At 36.6% G+C, this 12,318-nt stretch overlaps 1 protein-coding gene across 1 annotated transcript; it reads right to left on the reverse strand.

Moving 5' to 3' along the window:
* Positions 1-376: 376 nt before the first annotated feature.
* Positions 377-12,061, reverse strand: vapb (VAMP (vesicle-associated membrane protein)-associated protein B and C; the record flags this gene model as incomplete). Its single annotated transcript, XM_013999888.1, is given in 5 exon segments — positions 377-2,764; positions 3,830-4,006; positions 6,185-6,265; positions 7,616-7,719; positions 11,909-12,061. Coding segments are annotated over 5 exon segments (671 nt in total), but the record flags the coding sequence as incomplete, so codon positions are not given.
* Between the last annotated feature and the right edge of the window lie 257 nt (positions 12,062-12,318).

Consider the following 12,318-nt stretch of genomic DNA (forward strand, 5'->3'; position numbering starts at 1 on the left):
TCTACAATGCATTTTTTTTTTTTTTTTTTTTTTTAATAACATTTTTAAATGTTCTGGTAATGTATTTTTTGTTAGATTTTCAAGTTTCTTCTCACATGAAGCCATATTCACCAGTGTAGCTGAGGGACAGGAATAATAAAATCTTTGAGTCAAATAGCTTGTCATTGCAGTTCATGCTGCAGAAAAGACATACAGTATATGAACATTTGTCAAAGGTTTATTTATTCAAGCAAATAGACCCTTTCAAAACTAAACCACCAGAAGGGCATCAAAAAATAAATAAATCAAACTTCCAGAACCATTTCAAATGTGAAACCAGCTTTGTGTTTTTACTAATAATGTGCCTGTGTGCTTTACAGAAAAATCACTTCACACAGTTAGGAAGGAGTTTTATTCATTTAATTTATTAAGATGCTACATAGTTCAACCAGGTTGGGTTGATTCTTTTATTTTTTTACACCAGACTACTTAACTAGGAATATTAATCATCACCTCAGATAGACTTATTTATTTATATACAAACAAAACAGCTTCTTGACTGCTTACATTGATCACGGTGATGGCCTGAGAATCCCGCCACGTCTGTGTAGAACAAGTTCAGAACCAGGGCTGAATTGATCCGTGCTTACACATCTTTTTTGACCTGACACACCAAAGTAGTCAAATTTACTTCATCAGAGGCAAAGATCCTGTGTTTTACAGTGTGATCTTTGTCCGAAATGCTTGGATACGCCAAGAACGACCAATGATACCCCAATTTTAGAACGTAGCTCCAATCTGCTCTGCCCTCCACCTAAACAGCAAGTCATCCTCAACCCAAAAACTCCACAGATACAGTAGAAACACACACAGGTTTATTTTAACTTTCCGTCCCTTATACAGGAAAAGATAGAACGTGTTATTTTCAGCAAATGTGAAAAGCTGAAGGTTTTTCTCAACAGTTAAACTCTTGTTTGCATACAGCAGGATGGAAATATCACAGACTGCTTGTTTTTGTTTTGTTTTTAAAGAATGCAAAGCAGAAAACCACTCTATTCCCCTCCTTATGCAACATTTGGAGATTAAATGATTTGACAAAACGTGTATTTTTTTATTTTTGGATGATCTGGGGGAAAAAAAAGTACAGTGTCAGAATCATGTGGTCCCCTCAAATTATAGCTACTCGTTATACATTTCCTGCTCTTACTTCAGAGAGAGAGAGAGAGGAAAAAAACACTGCTGCTGGAAGATCTCAGACACTCTTAGGCTCAGGTGTAATAAAATGTTTACTATCCAAACTCAGAGATAATTTGACAGTAATCAGCAACAACAAAAAACTGAACACAATCAGTGGAGAGCGAGCGAAGGCAGCCGAACACATTCAGATGATTTCTCACACACATTTGACACAAATAAAACGAAGAGTTGACAAATGCATGGGAAGCTGCACCAAAACTAACTGGTTCGGACGCTGTATCAGGATCTTGATGATGATGCGAGGGAAATGGAGCCATCTTTCCACTGCGTATGGTCATGTACTGTAAATGCATCTCAGCATAGAAAAAACTTTCCCCAACAAGTCAACAAAGCAAAACAGTCCTCTGAATTTACATCAGATTATCTACCGGTAACCCTCGCATCTGATCACTGCAGTCATTCTTACAAAAATAATGATAATAATATTAATAATAATAATAATAAAACCACAACAAAACACAAACAAAATAATGAAAATATAACAATGTAGTTGTGCAAACCTACAGTCAAATGACATTTTCACCATTAGAAAAGCAATTAAATTTGATTCAAAAGTCCCGTTGCAACACTCGTGAACGCATGCAAGCATCCCCCCTCTGACAAGAAGGGATGTGGTGAGAACTGAGTGACAGAGGGAAGGTAGGGTAAACAAAAAAAAAAGAAAAGGGGTGGGGGCACAAGAAAAGAAAACATCCTGTGTTAGTGTTTTATACACTGATCCATGTTTCACAATCAAAGCCAGGATTTTTTTAAGGCCTTTGACTGGAGAAGACAGTGCGATAGCCTGACTGCTTGGATCATCTCTGTGGTAAATCCCATCCTTAAAGAGGGTTTCGCTGAAAGGAACATCAGATTTTATACAGTGGAACCATTACATATTTGTGTACATTGGCTCTGGCGTGCGTCATTTAGAAAAAGAAACAGCTATACATTAAAATAACATTCGCACAGTTGCAAACCAACTGCACCTCATCTGTGTTAGAAAATCCTTTAATCAGTATCACTAGAGTTGAATCATGTTTACAATGCCCCTTAAATCACCCAAAAAAAATCATTTGTGTACAGAAAACTTTGGGGAACAAAAGGCCAGAATGATTATGTGATGAATACGCAGAGGCAAGACCGTAACAGTTTTTTTTTCTTTTTTTGTTGCTGTTGTTCATAAGACGGTGAGTCATTTTATTCCACTTTTCTTTCATAAATTACCATTTTAATTATTCTTTTTACATAAATGGGACTGAATCAAAACTAGTACCACGCCCCCCTCCCAACACACACCCAGCAGGTATGGCATTTTGATGGAAAAAAAATCCCACATCCTGTGTTTGTTTTCTTCCACCAAAAACATGCTGCAGCCGACCGCACCGGAGCTCTACAAGACCAACTTGCCCACCACGACGCCAACAAGAAAGAAGAGCACGATGAGGGCCACTGTGCGGGCGCTCAACCCTTCCTCTTTCTTCATGGCGACTGAGGCATGCTGGGATGACATGATGTTACTCTTCCTCATCCTCAGACCATCATCCTCCTGTCAAACAAAAACAAAGGCAGGAGTAAGCAGAGCAAAAAAAAAAAAGTGTGGGAAGAGGATGAAGGAATAAAAGACAAGTAAAAATAAAACTGCTATGAGAAACAAAATTTCATCACAAGAGGTTAAAAATGGCTAGTTTGTCAATCAATTTGATAGAAAAGTATTTATTTATTAGCTCAAAGAAATTGGATCTGTTTAAATCTTCATCTGCCCAAATCCCCAGAGGAACGCAGAAGGCGCCAGGCTTGAACACACTTCATTTCCCAGCAGCGGGCGGGGAGCTCTGTTAGTTTAATCTCAGCCGCAGGAGCAGCCAACAACCGTTCTGCCTCTGGCAAGAACCGAACGGGGAGGAGGTGGTGATGTTTAAGGGGAGGTCGACTCTTTCTCGGCTGCCAGAGGAGCCTGAGCGTGACTCGTTACCAACCAAACTTTCACATATCCAAWTTTTAAACCGTACGTCATTGATCGTTCTGATTATATTCTTCGGTTCAAATTACTCAACGCAGACCTCAGTTAGAAGCAGCTGTCGAAGGGTGGATGGCTCGGCCTTTTGTGACTGAAAACCATATATTAAATTGATTGATGGTAAATATCAATCAGTAGAAAAGATAAAAATAAAAATTATTTAATTTCACTATAAATGCATTTGGCCATCATTAACTGTCAATGTTTCATTCAAAACTGTCTTGATGAAAGAGTTGRTGTCAAAAAGCCTGGCTGAGGTATGCCAAATTACATAAGACAAGGACTAAACTAGTAGTTATAGATTGGTAGGACCTGAAAACAGTTGAGTCTGTGTGGAGTTTTCTTAATGATAACTGATGTGTGCACCTCACCACCTCTAACTACTAGTCAGTTTGTCAGAGAAATAAAGCAAAACAAGACAGACACAATGATAGTAATAATAATGCATTAGTCTAAAGCGTTTTTCTAGACACTCAAGACGCATATTTTCATACACACATTCAAACACTGATGATGATGATGGTAAGCTACATTGTAGCCACAGCTGCCCTGGGGCGCACTGAAAAACGAAGCCATTCAAGTCATCTTACTCACTCTAATTTGTTTGTTTTCTTCCCGTAGCCTCTGAGCCTCCATCTGCAGCCTCTTGCACTCCTCCATGATCTTTTTTACTTCGCCGTCATCCAGGGTGGAGCTCAGGGACTTTGAAGAAAGCGTGGAGGACTCCGACTTCAGCAAGTTGGCTGACATCTTGTTAGACTCCATGTCATGCTGTAAACGGTTTACAAGAGGACAAGCTTTAATGTGATGAGTGGACTTTTTTCCCCATTTATTCATTTTTATTTGTAACAATTCACAAAAAAAACATGCTATCAAAATAAAATAAAAACAAAAATGAAAGGCAGCAGCAGAAGAATAAATCTTATATCTGCCCCCTTTTTATACCCAAAATATGTTCAAAATAAAAGTAAATTACAACAAAAATCAAAACAACTGAAAACACACAAAAAACTAAAAACAAAGCTAAATTTAAACACCAACTCAAAACAACAATTAGCATTAATTCACTTACGCTTCTCCATATTTCTTCAGAATACTACTGTATATTTTATCATTCTCTTTAATATATACAAGGATCTGGCATTTTTAACCTCATCTTCCAGACCGTTACACAATCTTATTCCCTGGATTAAAGTGGATCGCTCCTTCAGGCTCGTACAAAACCAGGGTTTCACAAACATTTTGACTCCCTTAAGATAATAACAGCTCTCTCTTTTAACAAAATTTATCTGAATGTTGGAAGGTAACACACCTTTATGAGCTCTGTACATTAACAGTAAAATATTATAATCGACCAAATCATAGAATTTTAATAATTTCAATTCATGAAACAATATATTCCATGGATGGCTGTAATTATTTTTAGTGATAATTCTTAGAGCTTTTTTCTGTAAAATTAAAATTGGATTTGTGATAGTTTTGCAAGCTTTACCCCAGACTTCAATACAGTAAATTAAATGTGGAACAATTACAGCGTTATCCAACATAAATAGTGCTTTATCATTGAACAATTCTCTTACTTTGTACAGGACACTGATAGATTTGGCCATTTTTGTTCTTAAACCATTTATATGATTTTTCCATGTCAGTTTTTCATCAATAATGACACCTAGAAACTTCTCTTCACTGACTCTACAGATCTCAACGTCACCAATTTTAAATGAAACCTCTGCAGTTCTCTTACTGTTACTAAAAATCATATAATTTGTTTTGTCCAAGTTTAATGATAATTTATTTAGTTGAAACCAACTTTGTATTTTCACTAATTCTGTCTGTACCATCTCCAACATTTGACTTGAAGGGAATTCGTGATCAATAAATGGAAGTCTGAATAARAAAAACAGATGAATCTCTTCTAAAACTTTATTCTCGTCTCCGACTCCAATCAGCTCTACACAGTCAGGCTTCAGTCAGCCAGAAGGCCAMGGTTCTTTATTTGAACATAAACTAATAAACTCTCAGGAGCAGCATCTGTCCCAGGCTGAATCTAAGGGAGAGACTGCACAGAAACTAACAAAAAACTCCTCTCTCATATTTATGAATCAACCTGTTCTCATATGTCTGTCGTGGTTACACCATCAAGGTGAGACCTTTTATATCAGACATTAAAACGTAAACAATTTACTTAAAAAGACAGAAAAAACACATCAATAAGACACAACAACTCTCATTCTCTGTTTTAAACCTTATYGCTGCAARYATCAGAATGTACGAAARACAAGACTTGCATCTAACATTCAGTCAATAAGTTACAACATTTCCTTCAGACTGCTGCTGAAACTGTTGGTGATGCTATACAAGAACTCTGCAGCCTGGCACAAAGGTGCAACAGAAATAGAGAGACAAATATCTTGGTGGGAAAGTTCACTCAGAGGTGCCTCAAAAGTGGACAAAGCTGGTTTCTATCAGCGTTATCTCTGTTTAACGTCRTCCTGTGGCACACAGCTACTGGAGGCTGGTTTTTGCTCCCAGTGTTTAAGAAGCCAGTAGACAAAACTTCACTTTAGGGCAAATATTGTGAGACGAACTGAGAAGAATCACAACAATAATAAACTGAAAGGGAAACTAAACCAAGTGGCTCATTACAAAACAGATAATAACTGAGATGAGCTACAGAGGAGAGAGAAGGTGAAAACAGAATAGAAGAAGATAAGGAAAAAGAAATCCAACCATTTTGAAGTAGTTTAGCTTTTTACAAATTTAAACAGAACAGATGAAATGTATGAAGCATGAAACGCCTTTTTTTAAATCAGCAGACAGGTAAATACTATAAAATAATCAATTAAATAAATATATATAGCAAAACCATCTTCAGACTACCTCTTTGATGGTCTGAAGCTACATCAGCACCAACAACAGGAGGGAAAAGACAAAGGTATGGGAACTCACCGTTTTTTCATTCTCCTGTGGCATCTCAAAAACACACCTCAGCTTTGAGTCCATCAGTTCCTCTGGCTTTGCCTCCTTCCACTACAAATAAACAAAAATAAAAAAATAATAGAATATGTTTATTAGAACACTTGCGTGAAACTTAAAAACAACAACACGTCAGTGCTAATAATCAGTTTTACTGTTTAGTGTGTTTCAGAGGTTTTCTAAATGTTGAAAAAGAATTTTGTTTTTTGCCAATGATGCGCAGCATTAATTAAATGTTTGGACATATCTAATGAGCCRGAATCTAAACTTTAAACTCACATGTTATGAATTATGATAAATACAATCTGTGTAAATGTTCTAAAAATATACAGAATAGACCGGAGATAATACATAAATATACACTGACCATCATCTTTGGACTGTTAAGATTACTTCCATAAGCTTTTTGTTCTCTRGATTTATTAACTTATGACTAATTTGTGTTTATACTTTGAGCGTCTATACAGTAACAAAGAGGGTAACAGCGTTTTTAAAATTGCTTAGATTACGAAACGTGTTCTAGTCTGTGTTTTGATTCACATGAACTTGCCAATGTGTCCAGTTAAAGTACGATTTCAGTGGATTTAACAATGCCAAAAAGTAAAGTTTAAATAATAATCAGGTATGCATTATCCGTTTAAATAAAGCAATCACAGCATTTGAATTAATCTACAGAATGTGTTTAACTTTAAAAACCTCTCTGCGGAGTCAAATGTACATTTTATAAACTTCCTGCAGCTTAAAATGACGGAAAAAGCTTAATGTTTTGAAAATCCTCTAAACAAAATCTCTTTCCAAATGAGATTACGCCTGTGTTGTAGTTAGGCATTAAATATTTAAAAATGTTTCGGCTTTGCCAAGTTTGGCTGTGATTTCTTTCCTGCCATTATAAATAATAACTGTGATTTACTTAACTTTTATATAAATATTAACAAGAAGATTTATTCTGTTTATCATTTTTGACTACCTGCAGTGTAAAACAATCACAAATTTACTACCAGGAGTACTTCAGAATCTTAATGTTCTGCCTCCTTTACAACAGAACTTAAAAGTTGTATTTTTTATTTTAACTTCTTGAAACAGATGAGTACATCATCTAATATTTGCCTCAGTACAGTGTCTCATTTAAACCCATCTCTCAGGCTGACTTGTGATTTATTATGTGTACATTTATGCGCATCGCAAAGACAYCAATCAGGCTGCACAGACTGTGCTAAACGAGCTCTTTATTGTTGTGTGACAGCACTCTAATGTAGGCTGAATAAAGCAGATGCACTGRGTTGTTCTTTTTGCATTAAAATTCACTACAGGTTGCTCCATCCAAATAACAGCGTCTCCTAGTAAAAAAAAAAAAAGCAGAGTCAGATGAAGAAAAACAAACACTGGAAGATGAAAGGAACTCACCACTCCTTCCATGTCAGTCATGTCAGGAGGCGCTATCATGGACTGGACCATAAACTTGTGCTTGCTCTTCTCGTTAGGATCGTAATCAAACGGCTGAAGCATAACTGAAACATGAGGTGACAACAGTGATCATCCTGATGCGGATTTCATAACAGTTAGTTGTTCTTAAATTACTTTATACATATTTCCCTATATAAAAATCCAAAAGACCAATAATTAGTAACTTAAGTGGCATTTCACTGCTAAATATATTAATTATCATATAGTAAACATAAAGTGAGCAGTAACAGAAAACAGTGAGATCCTAAGTTTAAACTGCACAGCTCTGGGTAATTAGAACTTCACTTRCGTGGAAGGCTGGAAAACATGTTTTGTCAGCATCATCTGCAGAAACTACAGCAGACAAGTGGTGTTTAATTGAGCATTAAATGCACACGCATGTGTCTAATTGTAAGCCAAGGCTTTTTTTTTTAAGTTCAAGGCTCAGAGCTCCGGCGCTGCATGGAAAAAGTAGCAGAGATGATTTATTTTTATGTTCGTGTCGCCATAAGGATGATACAGTGATGAACCCTCAAATACCCTTAGGAGTAATTTTTTTTAAACAGCTTTCAAGTTTTTTCTTTCCGAGCTTTACATACTGCACTAACACAAAGCAGGTGTGGACTCGGAACTATTTCAGCTCATTACGTTGTCAGTCTCCTCAGTCTTCCAGGACGATATTTTGAGCTGGAACAATGATTTACAATGATTATTTAATAGTGTTGTTGAAGGGGGTCTGAAAAGCTGGAAATATATAGTCATATATGGCTGATAATTTTCCTGCCGTGACTACAGGTTTCAGGTCAGGATGAAATAAAAATACTTATTTTGAAGCCAGCCCCTGTAAGTCTACAATGCATGTGTGTTTTTTTTTTTTTTTTTGGCTTATACTGAAAACAAATGGGCTTCATTCAAATCTGGCATAGCCTACAGTATGACTTTCGTATATGGCACATGCCAATACTCCCAAGAGGAGTGTTGTGCACCATTTCAGCAATCAGTGTGGCTCAATATRGCAAATCAGAAACAGACGGCATGAACAGATTGAGAATGTCCTGTTTCAGTCAGTCCCAATTTGCGCAGCCATTCAGCTTGGGTCCACAGGGACAACACCGGAGCACGGAGGAAGGAAAGCATGGAAGTTCTTAGAGCAACACTGAATAGCGTTAAAAGGCTTGAGCCAAAACTTAAAATGGAAAAAACACATTCAACACAAAGGAAGAGGTGATACAATTCATCTTTCATCTTACTGCATTTGAACGTGCTTTTAAAACGAGCTWCTTCTGCTAATGGAATGATTTAGTGTTCTTGCTTCATGTTAGAAGAAGCTCTTTTAATAAACTCAAAGAGGCCACATATATTACACCCAGTTGAACAGAATGGTCAGCATTCTGTCTGATTGGTAATGATGATTGGACATGTGGGAGTCAAATTSCTTCTCCTGTCACTAATTTAATTGTGTTTCGTGAGAAAAAAAGATGCTCTCAAATAAATTACTACTTACTTTGTTAGAAACGTCAGCTCTTGATCTGTGTAAAAAGTGTTTATTGTAAGGCCTGGATAATGTTGCTTCCGAAGGAATTTGCCTTTTTTTTGACTGAAAAAATGTAACTAAGGTAACAAAACGCAATATGCATAGATGCAAACTTCCTTCCCTGTATCCGGAGGGGCTGTAAATAAATGTCTTGTTTTATGCATTCTTTACAGCTTTCACGTTGAACAAAAGAAAAGCAGCAACTTCCACATAGGTTATAATAGGGGTTATAAAATGGTTTTGTGGGTTAAATTTAGTTTTATTTGATTTTATTTCAGATATAGGTCAATTCTAAACTAATACTGTGCATTTTTCCAGCAACTTTGCTCAGTTTTACTCCCAACAAAACTACWTACAGCTCACCTTCAAAGACAAAATCTATGATGCAGGATTGAAATGGAGAAATCAGTCTAGCAAAGCTGCGGAAATATTGACCTGYAGGGAAAACTCACCAGGATGCAAGAGCAAATGCTCATAAAATGTATTCAGATTTCTCAGAGTAGAATATTTTCGCTCTCCTGATTGTGCACTCCCGAGTCTGTCCTACTCAATTAAACTCAAAAAGGAAAAAACACAGACTACACACAGGACCTATTTAAGGACGAGGAGTCTCTGGCACTTCAATCGACCACACATTTGAAGGAATCTGCTACCACTTCAAAGGTCGGGTTTTGTTTTGAGAATCTAACTGGCGGGTAAGAGAGCTGTAACCTCTGATTACTAGAAAAGATCACACGCTCAAATTCATGAGGCTTCTGATCTGAAATATTTACTTACGATGAAGTCAGATCTCAGTTATGACAAGCGAATGAATGRCTTGTCTAGTCAAAACAAAAGAGCCATAGGAAACGAGCTACAAAGTTAAAACAAATCTGCGCATATCCTTTTAATAAGTTCAATATTTCTGACTATGAGGGGTTTTTTTGTTTCTTTTTTTTTTACTCACTGTATGCTGTTAACACCAACTGAGCTCAACAACATTCTTGTGGTCCCGGTTAAATTAAACGTATAAGGTTACAGCACAGCTGAGCTTCAAAAGCTCTGCATGTAGCTTCTGCTAAGCCAGCAAACGACACATTCTGTGTTAGGAGATATCTCGTGGTAGATATTTCTATCCCACTGTGATGCCAGAGGATGTCTGAAGCTTTTGTGCTTCCCTGTTYGAGCATGCAGATCAGAAGACAATGCTGCAGATGAATGATGAAGTCAAACTACCTATTTACTAGAGGAAATAATAGTCTTGTTATTTTAGGAAATACTTGTTCTTTCTGAAAGCCTTTACACAAAAATTCTACTAATTAGTGTTGGCATGACACCTTACATAACAAAACACAACACAAGTATTATTTCTACAGCTTAAATAACGTTCAGCAGACGTTGCTCTTCTGATTAGGAAGAAAGTCGCTTTATTTTTTTATGAAAACAAACTACTGTAATACATGCACTAATAATCAGCAAAAGGTACATGCTTGTGCACTAACAAACTAAAACATTAAAACTGCTTTTAGAATAGTGATAAAACCCCCTCTGTCCATTTCTTGAGTGACCTCCCTTTGAAAACGTGACTACAGCAAAACCATTTGTGCTCATTCAAACAAACAGCTCCACGGTTCAGAACCTCCAGGGTACATTTAGAATAGTTTTCCTAAGCAGTGGRTGATTAAACCGAGGAATCAACTTCCCACTACTGCAACAGTTATATGATAATGCACAAACACAAGTGACCAACTGAACTCATATGGCACTGTTTATAACYCAGGGTGTTTATCTTTTGCTGAAACGTGCAACTAGAAGAGGGAAGAAATTAAGAATAAATGCCCTGTTTTAATATTTTAGAAATCTTGATTCTTATTTAGGATGATATTTAACTGATGATTAAAAAAAGATGATCAGTTGCCATACTATTGCATAACAAATCTAAATGCTATGAAATTCTCCTCAAGATAAAGCTGTAAACCTAACAGGAGATTTATGATTTTTTTTAAGGAGTTCAAACACCCTCATATTTAAAAAAAATGCAAAAAGACACAAGACCACCTTTGCAACTGTAGCATGGGTGTGTAAAATATTAAATAAACCTGAGAACATTGTGGGTGTTCGGTTTAAAAAATAGGTATGTTTCTMGCAATACAGGAACCCACACATCATTGCTATTCTGTCAACTGCAATGCTTTGATAAAGTTATAGAAACTTGAGGACTTGCTGTAAAAAGAAATAGGTTACAGACAAAGCACGACTCTTGATCAATCGATGTGACTGTTCTCAGAAAAGCAATCTCGTTTTGGGTCTGAAAGCCACGACACGCGTCAGCCTAACAAGGGTGAAAAATTACACCAACTTGAATTGGCCCTGGTTGGTTTGTCAACCACTGCTGACAGACATTTGCAGTAGCTGACATCAAATATGGGAGGTTGTAAAATGGTTGTGAACGGCAGGGGTGCCACAGTATGGAGACATAAACGCTGTACCCGTCTCTTTACAACTGCTTGAGTCTTAACGCAGCCTGGTAAGACTCACTGCAGTGTGGGGTGAAACGCTCCTGCAGAATGGGTGAGGTCATGTGTTTAAATGAGCCTGTTTTTTTAATAACTTCATTTACGTTGAAGAGATTGTTTAATAGTTTTATCAAAAGCAGAAACTATATGTTTGAGCTGGTAATAAAATAAAGTAATCWCAGTCATGTTGTTAATTACTTATTTTTTAATTAATTAATTATTTACCTGAGACATTGATTGAGGTGCCTGCATCGATTATACCACTGTTTGGCCGCACGCAGTACCGGCGCGGCGCTGTCGTCTTGACTTTAAAGCATACATTCCTGTCTGTAGGGTTGGAGAGCTTAAGATTTGTGGTGACCACATCTGAAAACGGACCTGTAAGTAAAAAAACAAAACAGAACAAGGTGACATTTAAAATGTTTTTTAAATATTTAGCCACAGTATAGTAATGTTTTTATTTGTTTTCACAACACCAGGGTTCCTACAGCTTAAAACAAGTTCAATTTAAGACTTTTAAGACCTCTTTAATGCCACCTGAATTTTATTTTAAGACCAAATTCACAAAAAAAAAAAACAATACAAAAAGAAAAATCAAAAAGAAAAGTTTAAGATGAGATGAGATGCATCAGGAC

This window comes from Austrofundulus limnaeus, unplaced genomic scaffold, assembly GCF_001266775.1.
Source record: "Austrofundulus limnaeus strain Quisiro unplaced genomic scaffold, Austrofundulus_limnaeus-1.0 Scaffold2542, whole genome shotgun sequence".
Lineage (NCBI taxonomy): Eukaryota > Metazoa > Chordata > Actinopteri > Cyprinodontiformes > Rivulidae > Austrofundulus > Austrofundulus limnaeus.